This window comes from Narcine bancroftii, chromosome 3 (assembly GCF_036971445.1).
Source record: "Narcine bancroftii isolate sNarBan1 chromosome 3, sNarBan1.hap1, whole genome shotgun sequence".
In the NCBI taxonomy this organism is placed as follows: Eukaryota; Metazoa; Chordata; class Chondrichthyes; order Torpediniformes; family Narcinidae; genus Narcine; species Narcine bancroftii.
The window spans coordinates 169331697-169354224 of record NC_091471.1 but is presented as its reverse complement, the minus strand read 5'-3'; the positions used below and the strand labels follow the sequence as shown (position 1 = coordinate 169354224).

The window sequence follows — 22528 nt, the reverse complement described above, 5'->3', positions numbered from 1 at the left end:
AGCCACTGTTTATCATTAGAAGAGAGAATGAAGTTTGGGTAAGTGGGCTACCTATCAGCTTTCAGCTGCAGAGATTGATCCAATCCATTGCATGGGAGATTGCTTAGCTCTGCTTATTACCTACTGAAACATCATTATGGGGGCAAAATTCGAGCAAAATAACAAACGATAGTGCAACAATGCTTACCTGCCACTCCAGTTCCCTGGGTGATAGGGCTGGTTCAGAGGGAACGGTTTTTACTGGAGATCTAGATGGAACCAAGAAATTACTGTGTAGAATAAAATGTTAATATTTCAATTCACAATTTCAAATTTAAAAATCCTGCAATGTTTATGTGCATGGATCCAAATATTATGCTTTTTAAACATCTCAGAAGGTCTGAAAATCGATGTGGTGGCAAACAGAACTGCTCAATGCTTTTAATTAGAAGGCAGAGTAATGTCGCAGACAGCTAAAACAGAAAGGTTACAGTCTTTGAAATTAATACAAAATTAAAGTAGTCAGAGAGGAAGGGACCATGAGAGGGTGGGGGGTGGGGGGTGAATAAGGGCAAAAGTTGTTTAAAGGTGGGGGGGGAAATCAGCAAAGTATCGCAGGAAATTTGCAATGAATTAGCAGGTGGATGGAGGCTTTCGAGGAGTCATTTCTCCATAGTGATTGTTACATGTATATATGAACTTACTGGAAAACAGGAGCCCTCTCTTGGTGACATAGTTAGAAAGTTTGTGGATGACACCAAAAGGTGGTATAATGGAAATTGAAGAAGATTACCTAAGATTACACAGGGTCTATATAAACAAGGAAAGTGAGGCCTAATGGCCTGTTTCCGTGCTGTAATTGTTATGAGGCAAGTAGTGACAGATGGAATTTAAGTGTTGTATTTTGGAAAGTTAATTCAGGACAGAACAGTCACATTAAATGCAGGGCCCTGGAGAGTGTAATAAAGCAGCGACATCTTGAGATACAAGTATATAGTTCCCTGAAAGTGGGAATGACTGGTGGATTGTATGGTGAAGTCGGCATTTGGCAAACCTGTCTTCGTAAATTTGCAATTGGAAGCAGCTGCAATGTTACAAATGTACAAGCTGTTTGTGAGACCACACATGGAGTATAATAAGCAACTTAGATCGCCAGAATATTATTAAGCAGGAGAGAATTCAGAAAAGATTCAGAAGAATGTTGCCAGGACTGCATAGATTGAGTTACAAGGAGAGATTGGATAGATGACAGCTGTTTTTCCTTAGATGGAGGGGTGATCTGAAAGTATAGTTAAGATGAATAATCACAGTATTTTTCCTGGGGTACAGGAGTCTCAAACTCAGGGGCAGAGGCTCAAGATGAGAGGGGAAAGATTTAAAATGGAGCTGAGAGGCATTTTTTAAATACAAGGCCAACTTTTGTTGAGCAATGTCTGCGAGGTTACAAATCCTATAATTTGTCAGTTTAGTTAAAGAGAATTCTCAATGCAGCTTTCAGATGACAATTAATTGGACTTTCTACCAATAACATCATCTATTCATCTCAGCCTGCTACCTATATAACAAGTGGCCAGTCAACAGCTTCATTAGATGACTTTGAGAGCAGAAATTGTCAATTCAGTGTTAGCATTATTGCTGATTCTGGTGCACACCTTAAAAAAAACCTGATGTCTATATCTAGGAATTTTGTAACTCTAAAGGTTATTATTCTTTGATAGATTTCCTGAATATTTGAACGAATGCAAACATGTTTACCCTTTAATTGCAGATCTGACAAACGGCTTTTCATTTTCTTTTCTTTTCTCTCTTGCGAACTGGTCAAGGAGAAACAGATTCTAAAAAATGTAAAAGAGCAGAACAAAAAAGTGTACATCAAGACAGACAATATTCTTATCAGTCAGTCATCTGTTACCTAAAAGACAAAAGTGAAACAGGATGGGCTGAGAAGATCCAAGCTGAATGATGAAAGTTATCCTTCAGTTAAATGAGGTATGCATATGTTTAAAAAAAAATTGATGACTTTCTCATCCTGAAAATTATCTTTTCCCAACTCTGTGAAACTCTAGAGTCTGCAGATGCTGTGATTGCAGTAAAAACACAAATAAATCAGACAGGAACCTGAAAGAAAAGGGGGAGGAGCCCAAGCCCACAGACAAAGGGTGTAACTTAAAACGGGGGAGGGGGGGCCAGAGAGACACCAGGCCCTTTCATGCAGTGAAAAAGCCTGAATGGAAAGGCAGAAATTCTACACCCTTACAATGGGAGACTTACCTCTGGACCTTTATATTTTGAACTCCCACCAAAACATCAAACATCTTGACCTCCACTCCCCTCACTTATTCTGATCTCACTCCCTCGGAACACCTTGTCCTCCACACCAATCTCAACCTCTCTATCAAAACTGCACTGTTGTAGTCTGGTGCACTGACCTCTATCTGCATGAAGCCAGCCATCAACTCTCAAGACATCTCCTCTTACCCCTTTAACAGGACCCTACCAAAACTCATCAAATTATTGCTTCACACACTATCTCTGAATTCATCATTTCCAGTCATCTCCCTTCTGTAGCCTCCAAACTATTGGTTTCACATCCTACCCAAGATCCACAAACCCAATTGTCCCACCAGACCCACAGTTTCCATGTTCATATTCCTTCTGGGCACCCTCAACCAGATGACATTAACATCAACTTCTCTAGTTTTCATTATTTCTTCCACCCCACCCCCACCTCTCAATTTTCCCTATTCTTACTTCTCCCTTCCTCTAGCGCTCTCTCTCCCTCTATCTCCTCTCCTCCAGATCTGCATTCATAGAGCCAACCTCTCCCCTGTACAATTCTCACCTTCTGTCCTCCTATCCATGTCCAATTATCATCATTTGTTTATTGGCATGTGCTCCTCCCCCTGCCCTTTCTTTCCTTCTCCCTCAGCCTTTTTATTCAGGCACATGCCTGCTGTTGCTCATATTTTGAAGAAGGGCTCAAGCCCAAAACATTGGCTCGATATATTTATCTCCTATGGACACTGAAGACCTGTTGCGTTCCTCCAGCATTTTTGTCTTCATACTTTTCCCAGCTCTGATTAACATTTTTCAACTTCTGAACTAGTTCCTGTTGCAGTGCATGCTGTAAAGGCACAATTCTTCTCTCATTCTGCTGTAGCACAATAGGAAGTTATTTACGTGGTACAGTATCCTCAACATTCATTGGAGCGCCTTCATCCCTAACATCGAAGTACTCGAGATGGCAGAGGCCGACAGCATCGAGCCCACGCTGCTGAAGATCCAGCTGCGCTGGGTGGGTCACGTCTCCAGAATGGAGGACCATCGCCTTCCCAAGATCGTGTTATATGGCGAGCTCTCCACTGGCCACCGTGACAGAGGTGCACCAAAGAAGAGGTACAAGGACTGCCTAAAGAAATCTCTTGGTGCCTGCCACATTGAACACCGCCAGTGGGCTGATATCACCTCAAACCGTGCATCTTGGCGCCTCACAGTTTGGCGGGCAGCAACCTCCTTTGAAGAAGACCGCAGAGCCCACCTCACTGACAAAAGACAAAGGAGGAAAAACCCAACACCCAACCCCAACCCACCAATTTTCCCCTGCAACCGCTGCAACCGTGTCTGCCTGTCCCACATCGGACTTGTCAGCCACAAACGAGCCTGCAGCTGACGTGGACATTTACCCCCTCCATAAATCTTCGTCCGTGAAGCCAAGCCAAAGAAAAGACAGTGTCTTACAATTCCAAGTAAAGCAGAAGTGGCAATCACTGAGAGTAAACTGGGGTAAAAGAAATACTTTCATGACCTCTGGTAAGGGGTGAAAGAGGAATGCTTGTATTAACTTGGGAATAAGTTGATAGAGCAAAATTGGTATCTGCTAATTGGCAATAGGGAGGGAAGTGGAGAAGGCAGATTGCATGAAATACACATAGGTCCAATATCCACTAAGGATAAACCTTAAAATTAAGAAAAAGGTATGGAATGTAAAGTTTTTAAATCACAGGAAAAAAAAATATCAAGTTTTTGGGGGAGAATGAATAATGTAGTGGTTAGTGCAATGGTGTTACAGTGCCAATGATTGGAACCAGGGTTCAAATGCCACGCTGTCTGTAAGGAGTTTGTACATCCTCCCCCATGTCGGTATGGGTTTTCCCCAAGGGCTCCGGTTTCCTCCCATCATTCAAAATATACCAGAGGGTCAATTGGGTGTAATTGGGTAGCACAGACTCCTAGGCCAAAATGGACTGTTTCCATGTTGTATGACTGAATTTAAAATTTAAAAATCTTGACAATTGCCTTAAATTGGAAATAGTGAAATAATTTCTCAAGGATTCAGATTTAACAGAAATAATATCTGACATAGATAATCTGAAGTGATTACTTCAGAAGAAGAAAAAAGTAAAAAGATGAATAATTAAACACCTGAAGTTCTGACTTGGTAGCCAATGCTGGAGATCTTTCAGAGGATATTGGAGAGATCGGGTGCTGAACTTGACTGCAAAGAAATAAATATTTTTGAAATCAAGGATCATGGAACAGCCTTTATATGAAAAACTTACTGAAAATGGAAGTCAAATCAAATGCAACACAATACATACGATTTTGGAAGATCAGGCAGACGTAGTTCTTCAATGACTGGAAGCAGAAGAGTACGACAAGACGGATCAGCAGCCTTCTTCAACCATGCTTGCCCCTTTGAAAAATCAAAGTTTTATAATTTAATATGGTTTCCCAAATTCATATGGAAACCTGCATACTTGTTTGTTTAAAACTATTACAAGAAAAATAAATTCCAGCAATAACTGGTATTTTCCATCTAAACCACAAATCCATAAGTTACAGTAGCAGAATTAGTCCATTTGGCCCATTGAGTCTACTACACTATTCCATTATGAGCTGATCCATTCTCCCATTCAACCCCACTTCATAGCCTTCTCCCCATTACCTATCAATCACTGCCTTAAATACACCCCACAACCTGACCACCACAGCTGCCCATGATAGCAAATTCCTGAGGTTCTCCAATCTCTGGCTAAAGAAATTCATTTGCAATGCTGTTTTAAATGGGTGCCCTTCAATCCTGATGTTATGCCTCTAAATGCATCTTAAGTCCTGCTGTCCATATTTCTTTGACACATGCAAGGTCATTTATTCTATTTGAACCTCATCATTATATTTGAAACATAACTTATTAAAAAAAATTAGAAAGAATTAAACTGAGCTCGTGCATTTTATGAGGTAGATTTACTTCTCTACCTCACCCATACTGACCCAACAAAGCCACTTTTTGGAAAATCATAGGTATTTTTCCTGATTAATGCCCAATAAATAATGTACACAAGCTGCCACTGTGACATCCTGCAGAGAATACACTGTGATCAAAATTAGTTTTCTATTTTCTGGAGGCACCTGCAATTGTAGAAATTTGCTAACCACAACCAGAATTAACAGCTTCCATCCATGTTGGCAGAATACATTTTATGGCATGAATTCCAGTGGCATAAATACTGTACTTTGTATTGACTGCCATAATTATGACTTTGGGTATTTTTGTCCAACAGATTACATTCAATGTAATACTGCAGGAAGTTATATTTTAAAGGAATAGCACAGAAAGGCAAAGCCCTTTGGATCAAGGAACAAAGTAGCAATTCACTCCTTTTTGCTCTTTAGACTGCTTTGAGCTCATGGCTGGCCCACGTTCAAACTTCCTACATCAACTATGCTCCTATACTCTTTAATATCTAAAATTATTTACCTCATTTATAATCATTAACTCAATTTGCATCTTCTATGCTGTGGGAGTGAATTCCAGACTCCTGAAGAAGTTTTTCATAATTACTCATTGGAAACCCTGGCAATTACACCCTTGTGGTGGCGCACATACCCGTAGTGAACCAGCCCCGTTTGTATCGCCGCACCGGCGGGGCAGCTGCGAGAAGATGGCGTTGTCGGGGGACCTCCGTGCCATGTGGGTTTGAAAAAAGCACGTGCCTCGGGCGAGCGTGGTGATGTCACCAACGACGTGGGGGGCAGAGCTCACACCACCCTTAAAGGGGCACACGCAAAGATTGAAATAAACAGTTTGTTGAAACCCCCAATGTGGTGGCTGTGAGTTTCAATTCGTGTAGCAGCCGCTACATTGGTGACCCCGACGAGTCCAGACAGTTTTCTGGCCTCTCGATATGGATTCTGCAGAAATCAAAGCGGTCGCGGTGAAACTGCCCCCCTTCTGGACATATCACACACACACACTTAGTTCAGGCAGGCAGAAGCACAGTTTCACCTCCGACTCATCACATCAGACACCATGATGTTCTACCATGTTGTGAGCGTGCTCGATGAAGAGACCACACCCAGGGTGGACGAACTCATCCACAACCCACCAGAGGAAGGTAAATACCTCACCCTCAAGAAACTCCTCCTCAGCACCTTCAGCCTCTCCTTGCAGCAGCACGCCTCCAGGCTCCTACACCTGGATGCTCTAGGAGACAGACCCCATCTGCCCTCATGGACAAAATGCTGGCTCTAGCTGAGGACCACAGAACCAGCAAATTTTCCTCGAACAAATGCCTGAGGACATACAACTTCTGCTGGCAGATGAGGACTTCTCCGATCCACGACGAATCGCGACCCGTGTAAACATCCTCTGGCAGACCGAGCAAGAAAACAAGGCCACCCTCAGCCAGGTTGCCCGCCCTCAGCCAGGTCACCCGCCCAGGGCCCAGTCGGCCTCAAGTGCCCCCCAAGCACAAACTGGAAGAACACCACCCCCACCTGGTGTTTCTACCATCAACACTGGGGGGCTCATCCATGTATGTTCCAGGGAAATAACCCGGCCAGCCACCGTTGATGGCTGCGGTGGTTGGCCATGCGAAAAGCCTCCTGCATGTGACCAACAAGTCCAGTGACCGATGGTTCCTGGTAGACACCGGAGCTGAACTGAGCGTGCTCCCCCGACTGCCCTCGAAACCCGCACCGCACACGGGGCCCTACCCTACGGACGGCCAATGGATCCCCTATCAGGACTTTTGGCACACGTGGCGCACAGATCCAGATCGGCAAGGACAAATTCCGCTGGAAGTTCGTGCTGGCCTCAGTGCTGTTGGGGAACAGCCTGTTGGTGGACATCAAAGGCAAGCAGTTGGTAAACGCCCGCACCTTCCAATCCGTCCGTCTCGATGCCACAGACGAGTGCAGCCCAGGGATAACTTCCATCAGAGCCCACAGGGACGAGTATTCCCGCAATCTCGATGAGTTCCCCTCTATCCTGCAGCCACAGTTCACTTCTGCCATGCCCCAGCATGCAGTCTGCCACCACATCTTGACCCAGAGCCCCCCTCTCCACGCCAAAGCCAGGCGGTTGCCCCCCGAGAAGCTGCAACTAGCTAAGGAGGAGTTCTCCCTACTGCAGGAACTAGGGATCATCCGCAGATTGGATAATCCTTGGGCCTACCCCCTCCACATGGTTCCCAAGACTTCCTGGGGTTGGCACCCTTGAGCGGGGACTACCGTCGCCTCAATGATGCAACCACGCCAGACCGATACCCCATCCCACACATACAGGACTTTACAGCCAACTTGCACGGCGCTCAGGTTTTCTCAAAGGTCAACCAGGTATGGGGTTACCATCAAATTCCGGTCCACCCCAACGACATCAGCAAGAACACGATCGTCATCCCGTTTGGCCTCTGAGTTCCTGCGGATGCCTTTCGGCCTCAAAAACGTGGTCCAGACATTCCAACGCCTGATGGACGTGGTGGGCAGAAATTTAGACTTCGTGTTCATCCATCTTGATGACATCCTCATCACCAGTTGGGACCACGACAAGCACAAGGTCCATCTCTGCACACTGTTCACCCACCTGGCAGAGCTTGGTCTCACAGTCAACATGGCCAAGTGCCAGTTCAGTAAGCAGTCCCTGCAGTTCCTGGGCCATACCATCTCAGCGGACAGAGCTGCTTTGGAACCTGAGAAGGTCGCAGCTGTACGCCAGTTCCCAAAGCCCGCCACCCTCAAGGACTTACATGAATTTGTCGGCACGGTCAACGTTTATCACCGGTTCATCCCGGGGGCGCTCACATCATGCGACTGTTGTTTGCAATGATCGCCACAAAGAACAAATGGACAGAAGAGGGTGAGAACGCTTTCACTGCGACGAAAGACGCCCTGGCGAGCGCCACTCTACTAGCCCACCCGCAGCCGAAGCCCACACCGCGCTCTCGGTGGACGCATCAGCTACAGCCGTTGGGGGCATCTGGAACAATTAGTCAATGGCTAGTGGCGCCTGCTTGCCTTCTTCAGCAGGAACCTCTGTCCACCAGAACTAAAGTACAGAGCCTTCGACAGAGAACTCCTGGCCCTGTACCTGGCCATCAGTCATTTCCAGTACTTCCAGTACTTCCACAAACCGCTCATTCAGGCACTCGCTATGGCAAAGGATCCCTGGTCAGCGTGCCAACAGCGGCATCTGTCCTATGTATCGGAGATCACCACTGACATCCAACACCAAGTGGGTAAGGACAAAGTTGTGACTCTCAAGGCCTACCATCAACAGCCTCGCCCCCAGCCTGGACTATGCCCAGCTAGTGCAGGCACAGAAGGACAATGCCAAGCTAGTGCAGGCACAGAAGGACAATGCAGATACGCAAGCCCTCTGCACCACCATCACAGGGCTCCAGCTCCAGGTCCTCAATTTGCCGGGCAGCCCCAACACGCTGCTCTGCCACGTCTCCACTGGCTTGCTGCACCCAGTAGTTCCACCGCAATGAAGAACGCAGGCTTTCAGCATGGTCCATGATTTGGCCCACCCCTCGGTCAAAACATCAGTTCGCATGGTGGTGGAACGGTTCATGTGGCATGGCCTCAAGAAGCTGGTAGCCCAGATGGCGAGAAACTGCATGCAGTGTCAGACCTCCAAGGTCCACCGCCAGGTAAAGGCCCTGGTACAGCAGTTCAACTCCCCGGCCAAGAGGTTCCAGCACATACACGTCAACATCGTGGGCCCCCTGCCTGTGTCCAGGGACACCCGCTATTTGTTGACAATGGTCGACCGCGCAACAAGCTGGCCGGAAGTCATCCCACTGAGGGACACTTCCACCGAGACCTGCACCAGGAACCTACTCGCCCACTGGATCGCCAGGTTCGGGGTCCCGGCACACATGATGAACAACAGGGGTGCTCAGTTCACGTCCACTCTCTGGTCACAGCTGGTGAACCTCTTGGGGATCAAGCTCCACCACAACACTGCATATCATCCCCAAGCCAACAACCTAGTGGAGCGTTGCCACCGGCAAAGTCGGCCCTCATGGTTCGCCTCACCATTCCCAGTTGGATGGACAAGTTGCCCTGGGTCCTTCTCGGCATCAGAACGGCTCCGAAGGAAGACCTACAGTTATCATCCACGGAGTTGGTTTACGACGTGTCACTGTCACTACCTGGGGAGTTCTTCAGCCCGAACATTGGCCCCGCGGCCAAGAGTCAGTCCTCACTGGTAGACTTGTGGGATAAGCTCGCCTCACTGGCGCTCCCACCACTGTCCCACCATGGCAAACGCCCATCCTGCATCCTCAAGGAGCTGAACACAGCCGAGTTCGTTTTCATCCAGCAGGGCCCCTACAAAGTCCTGCAGCGCTCAGGCAAGACGTTCACCTTGGACATCAGGGCAAGGAGGAATTGTTCATGGTTGACCATCTCAAGGCAGCTCACCTGGACCTCAGCCAACTGGTAACGACGGCCCAGCAAAAACGACGAGGCTGGCCTCTCAGGTGGCGAGACGCACAAGCTGGTTCTGGGAGGCAGCGCACATACTCATGGCGAACTGGCCCCAATTGTACCGCTGCACCAGCGGGGCAGCCGCGAGAAGATAGCGCCGTCGGGGGACCTCTGTGCCGCGTGGGTTTGAACAAAGCGTGCGCCTCGGGTGAGTGTGGTGACGTCACCAACGATGCGGGTGCTGAACTCACACCACCCTGAAAGGGCCGTGTGTAAAGTATGAAATAAACAACTCGTTGAAATCCCCAACGTGGTGGTAGTGAGTTTCAATTTGTGTAGCAGCCACTACACCCTCATGTTCTAGGTCCATTTCAGCATCTTATCTTTGTTTATATTCTAGGGGACAGAATTTTTTATGTCATATCCCATATTTTAACCTAAGAGTGTTGGTAAATCAATGCTATTTAAGGAGAGCTTTAAGCTTACAAAATGCCCACTGGTAGTGTTCTCATGCAGGCTTCATAGTTTATGCATTCAAGATCCATTCCAAAGATGTTAACACAATTAGTACAGATTGGCACCTCAACTGCTGAAATGCTAAATGGAACCATTTCAGATGATGTTCAAAAGAAAGTTCTACCTGACCTCACAGGTGTAAAAGAAATCCTCGGGAACTATATTGGAAGTTCTACAGTTGAGTCTCCTCTGGTTACCCAAGCCAAAGGTTACCCCTCAATTTAACTCAAAAACAAATGATCTACAACTAAAATAAAACAGCATTTATGTGACACTGCTGTGTGAAAATTGATTGCTGTATTTCTCAATGACGAGCAAATTCATCTAAAATCCATCACTGGACATGAAGAGTTTTGGGATATCCTCAGGTAACCAAAGGATTTTTTTTTTTTTAAACTTTGCATATATCTGCTTCTTATTCCTTCTTTTTGATTTTTTTAAAAATTGTTTAACATATAAGCATACATAATAAATGATAATTACATAATGAATCCTTTGTATGCAAGTAAATACATACAGAAGGGAGAAAAATAATGACTAATAATAAAATGTGCATAAATATATTAATAGTTACTTATAATCACTCAATATAAACATAATGCATGCAACCACGTCAGACCTATTTAATAGACTGTTATATCAAAATAATAAAGATTAAAAAACTAAAAACTGCTCAAGAACATACAACATAAATAAAATACCATTGTGTGCATTCACTTGAGCAGCAACTGTAAGTAATCAATGCACAAAACTCTGATATCAGATAAATTGCTATAAACCAAATAAGAAATGTTAAGAAGAGCTAACTAAAAGGAATTACTAAAATACCTATTATCTGGAACTTAATCAAATGGAAACTCAAACAACTGGCAAAAAAAAGGAGGAAATAAATAAATAGGAGTAAATAAAGACAAGGCCAACGGACCCAGCAGGGAAGCACTGAGACCGTTGGACACGTGCAGGTTTGCCCCATTGAACTAGCAATGCCCCTCAAAGCGTGTGCTATCTTTTCACTGTTGCCACTTGCGTGGAGGTAAGCCAGGTTGTCAGCGTGAGGAAGGTGAGCCAGGAGCCTGATCAGAACACTTGCGTGGAGGCGAGTCAGGCTGCATCGAGGGCCTGACTGGGACACTTGCATAGAGACTAGTTGGATTGTGCTGATGGCCTGACCAGGACACCAGGATGAAGAGCCAGTCGATGACACTTGCTGCTGTCTCTCTCTCTAACCCAGCCATGTAAGACTTTATTTTTATTAGTACAACTCCAATTATCCGAAATGATCAGGACTTGGCACATGTCAGATAAATGTTTATTTTTCAGAGAACTGGTCAGTTTTTAAAAACAGCCCAATATCAACAGCAAATCACTTGTATCAATGTTTAAACAACAAAGGGGGGGGGGGGGCATTTTAAGCATTAACGTAATGTTTAATTCTCACCAAAAAAATGCTGGCCACCACCAATCCCCGACACGCCCGCCACGCCACCAAAGATCAAGATCTCCCAATCACCTCCACAATCCTCAACACGTCCCCACTACTGCTGTCAATCCCCAGGGAGGCTTCCCAGGCCAGTGGAACTTCTGTCTCCCCATAGTATCATTCCGGCAGGGGCTGTTCTGGCTTAGTGTCCTGTTTCTCAATGTTGGAGCCCAACACAGACCCAATCTTCACCAGCGCACACTCCCCCTCCCAACAATCACCAACACCTCCCCAACAAGGTCCCGCTCCTGCCTGAGAGGTCACTCTCTTTGATGATGTCGGACAAGGGATTCTTTCGACTGCTTGCAGCTGAGAGACAGTTTGAGAGGGAGAGTTGGAGAGCAAAGTTAATAGGGGTAAGCAAAGAAAAAATGAAATGAGAAGGGAGGGAGTTATCTGAAATTAGGCCAATTGTCATTCCAATTTCATGCAGGGTGAATTTCTTTTTTCCAAACGTGTGAAGTCAGTTCAGCTCCGAAAAAATTTCAGATAACTGAGGATTTCTGATGTTTAGAATATCCTCATTTATCCAAAATGTTTCAGAGGCAAACAGACATCATTTCCAGGTCCAAATAATTTTCAAATCCATGAGGATTTTGGATAATCAGATTTCGGATAATCAGTTATACTGTATTTAGATACATAAGTAAGGCTTTATCTGTAAACTTGAGGGGGGGGGGGTGTTCATTTTGATGGTGGCACAGTTTGTGTAGCAGTTAGCTCAACAGTGTTTCAGCACCAGCAAACAGTGTTCGAATTTAAATGGAAATTTTGTACGTTACAGGTATAATATTTAAAGGGTAGTGGTAGCTACACGATTCAAAGAAACCACAAGTCATGGTGAGTCCCAGGTTTAACTGTTTATTTGAAACTCGCGCACTGCTCTTTAAGGGCAAGCCTGCGCCACATCATCACGTCGGCTGTGACGTCATGATGTAGCCAAATGGGCGCACACGGTGGCAGAGGCCACGAGGAATCCTTGGACCCGACGGTGCCATCCAACGCTACCACGGTCGTCACATACAGAGCCGGTTCACCTGTGTCGCGATGTGCACCACCACACAACCCTCCCCCAGAACTGGCTTTAGTGTCCTGTTGCTTTTGGCGGTTGCCTCCATTTTTTGGTCTGCATTGTTACCAACGGTTGGCTGAGGCCCATACGGGCTGCTTTAAGTCTGTCTGCCGTGAACAGCTCTGCCTTGCCCCCAATGTCTAGGGTGAAAGTCTTGCCCGAATGTCTCAGGACCTTGTATGGGCCTTCATTGGGCCATTGGAGGGGGGCTGGGTGTGGGCCATGCAGAACAAACACAAAGTCAGTGGTGGATAAGTCCTTGGGGAAGCAAGCCGGCAAATTGCCGTAGTGAGAGGGTGTGGGTGGTGCCAACGCGGCCAACTTGTCCCGTACGTCCAGTAGCAGTGCCCTCTCACCGGTGCTGGAGTCCAAGTTTGGAGAGAAGAACTCACCAACTGGGAAGGGATAGTGGTGCATGATAGACCAGCTCGGTGGAGGATGCTCGTTAGTCCTCCTTGGGAGCTGTCCTGATACCTAGCAGGACCCAGGGAAGTTTGCCCGACCAATTGGGTCAGTCTAGCCACGCCATGAGGGCCGATTTTAGGTGACGGTGGAAACATTCCACTAGCCCGTTGGCCTGGAGATGGTAAGTGGTGGTATGACATAGTCTAATGCCCAGCAGGGTTGCGAGTTTTGTCCAGAGGGCGGATTTAACTGGGCACCTCTGTCGCTGGTCATGTGCACCGGAACCTCAAACCTCACAATCCAATGGAAGAGCAGCACACTGGTGCAGGAGTCAGCAGACATGTCTTTGGGGATGGCTTCTGGCCACCCGGTTGTGCAGTCAACTACTGTAAGAAGGTAACGAGCGTCCCTGGACCGGCAAGGGCCCACAATGTCGACGTTGATGTGCTTGAGGGGGGGGGGAATCAAATTACTGCACCGGGTCTTGATATGGCGGTGAACTTTAGAGGTCTGGCATTGGGTGCAGTTACGCGCCATCTGTGCTACTTGTTTCCGGAGGCTGTGCCAGACTAATCTTTCTGCTACCATGAGCTCTGTGGCTTTGACGGACAGGTGCGCAATGTCGTGTATCATTTTGAAGGCATGGTGCCTCCACTGCTGTGGCACTACCAGGCATAGAGTGCCGGTGGAGACGTCACACAGAAGCATGTCAGGGCTGTCCGGCAGCTTGAGGTCCTGGAAGTGGAGGTTGGTGATAGCAATACGAAAGGCCTGTGTCTCCTAGTCCCCCTTTTGTGCCGGCGCTAATTGCGAGTAGTCCAAACCGGGGGCTAAATTTGGATCACAGATTGTGATAGCGCATTGGCCACAACGTTGTCCTTGCCCGCCAGGTGCCGGATGTCCACAGTGAACTCGGAGATGCAGGGCAGATGGCTTTGTTGGCGCGTCAACCAGAGGTCCTTGGCCATGGTGAGGGCTTGGGTTAGGGGATTGTGGACTGTGAAAACTGTGAATGGCCTGCCCTTTAGGAAGTAGCGGAAGTGTCTGATTGCCAGATAGAGGGCCAAGTGCTCCCTGACGTCTCAGGGGCACAGGTGTCAGCTGAAAAACATCAGGGGTCGACTGACTTCTACTGACTGCTCCAGGATGCATCCAATGGCCTTGGCTGACGCGTCTACAGAAATCGCAGTGTGATCTTCGGATCACGGGTGGACCAGTGAGGTGGCATTCGCCAGGGCGCTCTTGGTTGCGATGAAAGCTGCTTCAGCCTCCTCCGTCCATGCCAAGGTCTTATTCTTTGTGGTGATCATTGCGAACAACGGTCGCATGATGCGGGATGCCCCTGAGATGAATCGATTGTTAAAGTTAACCATCCCGGTGAATTCCTGCAGGCCCTTGAGGGTGTTGAGTCGAGCAACATGTTGGATGACTGCGACCTTCTCTGCTGATGGTGTGGCCCCCTCTGCCATAATCATGTGACCTAAGAACTGCATGGACTCCTTGCCGAACTGGCATTTGGCCATGTTGACTGTGAAGCCAAATGCCGCCAGGCAGGCAAACAGATGGTGGAGGTGGGCCTTCTGCTCATCACGATTTCTGCGAGCAATGAGGATATCATCAAGATAGATGAACACAAAATCTAGATCCTTGCTCACTGCATCCAAGAAGCGCTGGATGGTTTGTGCCGCGTTCTTGAGGTCGAATGGCATGGGCAGGAATTTGAACAGGCTGAACGGGGTAATGATCGCCGTCTTGCCGATGTCTTCAGGGTGTACTGGGATCTGGTGGTAGCCTTGTATCACGTCGACGTTTGAAAACACCCTCGCGCCATGGAGGTTGGCAGCGAAGTCATGAATGTGGGGAATGGGGTAATGGTCTGGAGTGATTGCATCATTCAGGTGGCGAAAGTCCCCGCAGGGTCACCAACCGCCCAAGTACCATGTGCAGTGGGGGTGCAAATGGGCTGTCTGATCGGAGGACTATGCTTAATTTCTACATGCGGGAGAACTCCTCCTTGGCCAGTTGCAGTTTGTCTGGGAGCAGCTTTCTGGCCTTGGCGTGGAGTGGGGGTCCGAGTTGGGATCTGGTACAGCACGCTGTGTGGGGGCATGCGGAGGTGAATTGTGGTCGCAGGACTGCCGGGAATTCACTGAGGAGGCGAGCGTAATCATCTTTGGGGGTGCTGACTGCAGCTACACCTGGGTGACAGTGACTTCAAGGCGGACTGTCTGGAAGGAGCGGGCATGTACCAGGCATTTGCCTTTGAGGTCCACCAGGAGGCTGTGGGCCCAGAGGAAATCAGCACCAAGGATCACTGTGCCTACTGAGGCCAGGGTGAATCACCACCGGAATTTGTCTCTCCCCAGCTAAATCTACACATTGCGTGTGCTGAAAGTCTTGATGTCAGTGCCGTTGGCCACCCATAACGAGGGGCCATGTGATCGGGTGCGTGTTTCCTGGGCGGTCGGTGGGATGACGCTGAGCCCAGAGCCGGTGTGAACCAGGAAGCGCTGGCTGCTTGTTTTGTCAGTCACATGGAGGAGGCTGTTTGTGTGGCCAGCCGTCACAGCCATTAACAGCGGCTGGCCTGGTCATTTTCCTGGAACGAGAAGGGTTGCCTGAATTCGAGTGCTTGGGCTCCCCAGCACTGGTGGTAGAAGTACCATGTATTGTTCAGGCCCTCCATTTTGTTTTTGGAGTGCGGCTGTGGCTGGCTGGGTCCGCGGTGCATCACCTGACTCATGGTGGCTTCGTTTTCACGCTTCGTGCGCCACAGGACATCTGCTCGGGCCACTACCTTACGCGGGTCAGAGAAATCTTTATCAGCCAACAGGACCTGGATGTTGTCTGGCATCTGTTCAATGAAAGCCTGCTGAACATGAAGCACGGTTTGTGGCCTTCTGCTAAAGCGAGCATCTTGTCCAAACGGGGCCCTATCCCCCAAGTTGTCCAGGTGCATGAGCCTGGTGGCGCACTGATGTCAGGACAGACCAAATGTGCTGATGAGGAGGTTTAAGTGCTGGGTATTTATCCTCCTCCGGTGGGTTGTGGATCAGGTCATCCACTCTGGCGGCAGTCTCCTGGTTGAGGGCGCTGACGACGTGGTAGAACAGAGAGTTGGAGTTGATTTGCTTCTGCTTGCCAGAACCATGTGCACGGCAAAGTGTCCAAAAGGGGGGCAGTTTCACTGCGACTGCATTCACTGCTGCTGCGTCCATGAATGAGAGGCCAGAAACGTCTGGACTCATCAGGGTCACCAATTGTAGTGGTAGCTACACTATTGAAAGAATCCACAAGTCACGGTGAGTCCCAGGTTCAACTGTTTATTTGAAACTCACGCACTGCTCTTTAAGGGTGAGCCCGCGCCACGTCACCACATTGGCTGTGATGTCATGACGTAGCAGAAAGGGCATGCATGGTGGCAGAGGCCATGAGGAATCCTTGAACTCGAAAGTGCCGCCTTAACATGGCTGCTCCGCTACCGCGGCTGTCACATACGGAGCTAGTTTGCCTGCATCGCGATGTGCGCCGCCACAAAAGTAAACTTTACGTAATTAAAGACTACAATGCTGATTTATTTTTCAAATGACTTTACATTATGCACTGTCTTTTGTCTTTTAAAACAGTGTATTCTTAATGCAGGTGTACAGGTCAGTTAGGCATTGGAAGCGCAAGTCTCAGTCAAATGGAAAATTTGCATTTCGACATCCGCAGAGGTGCCATATAATGGGTATTTTACTGAACTTTAGTGAGGAAACGAATATTCTTGATAGGAATTGAAAACAAATGCAATTATAGCTGTCAGACTACCAAATAGTTATAATTAAAGGCATTAATTTAACTATTTGAAAGGGGCATAGTAGGTTTCAAGATATGCAGTCCATGTTTCTTTGTGAATTTAATTGAATCTAATTTTCAATCAATTGATAATACATAACCACCCTGTTCCCTTCCCAATTTTCCAATACAAACATTTTTCAAGCTGACCTTCATAGTAAGAGCAATTGTGACAGCAAATCTCTTGAGGCTGGACCTTTCCTGCAGGAAACACTCAGTGATAAGTTGATGACCCAATGTCTTCCACCAGTTTTCAGAACATTTCTTTCCACTGCCAAACAGATGGTGATTACGATGTCTTTCTGGCAAACGTTGAGAATACTAGGAACATAAGTAAAGCAAGTTCATCACATTAGATACATAATTGTCAAAGTCTCAGCTTCTTACATTGAAATAAAAGTGTAAGAATCCAGTACATTATACCAAATAAATATAACTGCACACATTGCTAGACACTAGATTTTAAAAAGGAAGTCAAGGTCTTTGAGAAGTTAAATAACCTGCATGAATAGTACCAGAGTTCTGAGACCTGAATTATGCAGATAGAATAGGATCAGAGCAAGTGATGAATATATGTTGAAAATTATATATATATTTTTTTTATTTTAAAATGGGTAACCTTTACCACGAAGTGGAATAGCTGGCAACCAGCAGACAAAGCTAAACTTAACCAGTAAAAGAGCTGCTGTGGACATGAAAACATTTTTAGTGGATTGGGTCATGGATTCTGAGATATAAATTGCACTGCTGGAAACGACCGGGAGAAAGATGAAAACAATAACTTTTAGCATGGAACTAAATATATAGCTGAAAACATTAGCAGAGTTCTGGGGTAAAAGCAGCAGAGTGGGACAAATTAGAGTGTTCTTCAAAGAGCTGGCACAACCACAATGGGTTAGTCACCCTTCTGTGCTATAGATTTAGATTCCAGACCCTGACACAAGGAAGTTAAAAAAAAGTAGCCAGTATTATTATTAATGATACTGAAAAACTCTTAGTCAATTAAATTTGAAATAGTATTTACATTTACAACAAACATACTCTCAGTTCATGAAATCTTGGCAGCTGATTTCCTTTCCAAACCACCTTGGCCAATTAAATCAAGTATTTTCACACATGTTGAAGGTAGTTAGATTCAATTAAGTAGAATTGGTCAAAAAGAAACATCGCTTTGTTACAATATAAACATTGAAAATAACTGCAATGAAATCGATGTATGATAATTATCATCTTTGGCAGTATAGTTCCACAAAAGATGCCACAAATGTTTATTTGAAACTTCACATACTCTTAATGCTACAGTGGAAAAACATTTACTAAAGGGAGGTTACAGTATATACCCATGTAATCGTCAAATTTTTTGGACCACCATTTCCGGGCCAAAAAAAAGGATGGGGTCGACTTTTACATGGGTCAAACTTTTGATCTCATAAGTACCTGCATCATTCAAGGCGTTAGGAGCTCAGATGGCTGGGACCAGGTGGTCTGGGGGGGGGTCGGGGCTTGAGAGCTCAAATGGGCAGGTGTGCTGTTGGGAATTCAAATGGGTGAGCAGCCGGGACAGGAGTCAGCTGTCAGGATGTCAGGAGCTCTGGTGGGTGGGCGGCTGGGGTGTCGGGAGCTCTTGTGGGCGGGTGGTTGAGATGTCAGGAGCTCCAGTGGGCTGGCAGCTGGTGCGAGGGTCCATTGTTGGGGCGTCAAGAGCTCCAGTGAGCGGGCGGACAGGATGTCAGGAGCTCCAGTAGGCATGGCCAAAAAAAGGGAGGTATACTTTCACAAAGGTCATACAAAAACACCCAATTTTGGGGGCAAAAAAAAAAGGGGGGCATGGTTGACTATTATATGGTACCAATGATTGATTACACAATATATACGGTGACTTAGAAAATTAGTTCTTCCTCACTCCAATACATACTTTAACATACTGAATAATTGGCAACATTTTGCCCAACTATCATTCTGCCCACAGTGCTACATCACTTAAAACAGCTGAAGCATCATAGATTAGAGGACAAGGCAATGTGCCTAACACCTACACTCTTTCACCATCATTCACTACAAGTATTACTGGTTATGTGAAGCTGCTCATTTACATTGATTATGTATAGAAGCTAGAAAATTAAATCTAACGTAAGTGAAGAAGCTGAAGCAAATTCACCAAACTACTTTTACTTTCCCAGCATTATATACATATGAATGTCTAAAAGTGGATGCTTTCATTATTTTTTTTTCTTAGACTGAATTCCTATATTGACATAATAGAATCTGAACATGTAAACATTACACTCTGTAATAATAGTATATTAACAGTAAAGAAATTGCAAAAATAGCAAAGCTGACATTCCAGTATGTCACATGTTCAATTTCAATTCTAAATTTCACACAAATAAAACACCAAAAATGGCCTAGATCTGAACTGCTATGATCCTTCCTCTAACTTTGCTTGATTTTTTTTAGTCTTAATTTGCAAAATGAAATGGGAAATTGAACAGAAATCAACAATATTATGAATCTGGTGCAAATTTCTAATCAAACATCAGAAATAAATTGGTAGTATCCCAATACCAAAATTCACTGCAAAATTTGACACCCGATACATTTGACAGGAAGAAAAGTACTTACAGAACCCCGCAAGAACAAAACAGGGACTCCAATACCAAATGTTTCTCCTAAAATACATATTGCAGTCAACAGCTGATACACTTCTGTTCCAAAATCTTGCATCTCATCTTCTGAATCATCAACAGGAGCACAAATTCCAACACTACGGGAAGTAACAAGGAAAAAGACAGCATATAGAATGCAAATTATTTTTTTTTAAAATGATCATTGTGAAAATTGTTGCATCCTTTTGGAGAGAAATACATGTACCATGTAACTCTAACATGCCAAAATATTCAGAATCTTTGAGTCACCTTTGAAAGACAGTCCCAGTTGGGGCAGCAAATGCATAACTCAAATTTGTGGCATGAAATATCACACAAGAACCAATCAAGCTTAACTTAAGACATGAGGAAAGACACCAGATTAGGTGATGAACACTGGCCAAGGAATCAAAAGTCCTCAACAATGAAAATATAGGTACAGGAAATATAAAATAAAAGTAGAAAATACTGGAAATACTCAGCAGGTCATGCAACATCAGTTGGAAGGGTGGCAGAATTAAAGTTTCAGGTCAAAGGCCTTTCGTTAAGACTTCAGTCCTCATCAATTGGTACTTGAGTCAACTCACCACCCCTCTTACACAAGGAAAGACTGGGCCTACACATTTATCCTTTGAACTCTTACTGGATCATTGGATAATTGGATAAAATTTAGACAATCATCCCCTTAAGTACTAACTTCATAATAACTATTTTATTAACTATTTTGAATATTGTGGGTTTTTTTCTGCAGCACAAGATTGCACAATGTCTTGAATATAAAGATGTTCAGCAGAGATTTTTAAATATTTATTTCACAGTGAACTGTCCAAACACTATATTTGAGACAACTGAGTTTTTGTTTTCATTATTGAAGTAATTCAAAATTACAAATGTTCATAATTTCAGTTAACCAATAACTATAATGGGACCAATCAAATATATGGAGTAATTTCTTGTTAAAATTACAATAACAAGTAAAATATTGTTGCTAATTTTAATACAATCACAAGCTGTTTATCTCCTAGAACACTGTATCTTCTTTGTCTGTATTCCCAGCAGAATCACTTACCTTAATCTGCAATTGTCACAACATTGATCAGTTCCAATGATTCCAAGGCTGGCCTTTCTGAGCTCTTCATCTTCAAAATGGGACAAGATAATACTGCAGGAACCGATTAAAGGTAATTACTTTCAAAGTGTCAAATGAACATACTTAGGGTGAAGTTTTGAACTCTAAAATGAACAGCTGCCAGACATCTTTAGTTTAAGACAGCAAATGAATCAAAGGGAATGAGAGTGGAATGACATTCTCAATTTGAGATTATATTAGGAAAGAAATACAACTTTGAGCAAACAGTGGCCTGAGTGCAGTATCTTTCAATTCATGAACAAATCATTATTATTAAATATCATTGCATGTAGCTAAAGTTCACATAGCAAGATCCTACAAACTGCAACCACCTGTATTACATGGTGCACTGAATGTCCAATTGATATCTGAGAAGCAAAGAAAGGTTTGGTGAAAGAGGTATATTTTGGGAATGAGCTTAAAGGAAATAATCTTGTGATTTTGGGAAGCTTGAGTTTAATGCACAAAATGGCTGAAGGCAAAATCATAAAGGCAAAGAAGGAATGGATAAATAAAAGAACAAAAGTGGAAAAATTAGTTCCTGAGGAATTAGAGGACTGAAAGAAATTACAGGAAAATGGAAATGTGAAGCCATGGAGAACTCTATAAGCTTAAGGAGGATAAAAGAGCAGAACCATGCAGATTAGATGAAAGGTAACAGGATTTTAGACCATTTTACATTTACAAGGGTGGAGGAAATTAAAGATGGAATATTCTAACAAAAAGGCAAAAATCATCTTGTTCATTAATGGGCACTACACCATCATTCTCTCTGAATTTCTACAGCTTGCCTTATTCCCTCCTTCCTGCCCCTAACTGGCAATTCACTTCCCTCTAGGATTCATCCTGATTGGCTCTATTAATAACTCCAAAGCGTAGAGTGAGGAACGATAGGCTTTATTATACTTTAGACTTGTAGCTGGGCCGATTCCAAGTGCTCGACTGAGGTAAGGGAGAGGGAGGTCGACCTTTATTCCACGATCACAAGGGGAGGAATTACCCGGCAGCAAGTCACCAGTGGGGGATGAGCCAGCTATCCATCGGCAGTTACATATTCATATCACCACACATCCTTCAATGTTTTCTGCCAATTCTGATTTGTATTCTGTCCCTTGTCAACACTCAAGATAATAAAACCATAATTAATCATCTTTGCAGCAAATAATCTGAGGCACAATCAAAGTAAGGTGATATTGGATGGAAATGCCCTGATACAGGAACAAAACCTCAGTTGAGAGACCAACAGTTACCAAGGTTATCAGCATCTGAAATGATGCCAGAGAAAGGAATGGGATCCATCTTGTTTTTTGTAGCAGCGATCAAACAACTTTGGGCCTGTCAACATTTACAAAGAAAAATACAGGAATGGTCTCAAAAACATCTTTATATCAAAATGCGTTCATGCCAATGACATTAGGAAATAAAATCTTGGACACTTGGCACCATAAGGGATCAAGGGGATTGAGGATTGTTAATGATCAAGGACAATTTAGGACATTTGAGCAGCTAAAAATAGATATGATTTGTCAAATAGAACTATCTTCTGCTCTCTTCAATTAAGATTTTTTAAGAGCTAGTTGAGGACCAGCCATGACCCTGCCAGTGTTTAGTGACATGGAGGCTCTTCTTCCAAAGGGGACCCCAGGTAAATTTATATCTAGATTTCCTACTCCAGAGCAATAGCCCAAAACCAAACTTGCAAAGATCGAGGGAAAGGTGGGAGATGGACTTGGGGAAAAGGATTCAAGAAT

General features: G+C 45.1%; 1 protein-coding gene across 1 annotated transcript in view; it reads right to left on the bottom strand.

Moving 5' to 3' along the window:
* The window catches only part of wrn (WRN RecQ like helicase), a 286387-nt gene that overhangs the window by 153876 nt on the left and 109983 nt on the right, over nt 1–22528 (bottom strand). Inside the window, exons 25-28 of the mRNA XM_069925810.1 lie at nt 4578–4672; nt 4402–4474; nt 1735–1814; nt 188–248 (exon numbers count right to left, since the gene is read on the bottom strand). Coding sequence (XP_069781911.1) covers nt 188–248; nt 1735–1814; nt 4402–4474; nt 4578–4672 — 309 coding nt within the window. The remainder of the gene's footprint in view (nt 1–187; nt 249–1734; nt 1815–4401; nt 4475–4577; nt 4673–22528) is intronic.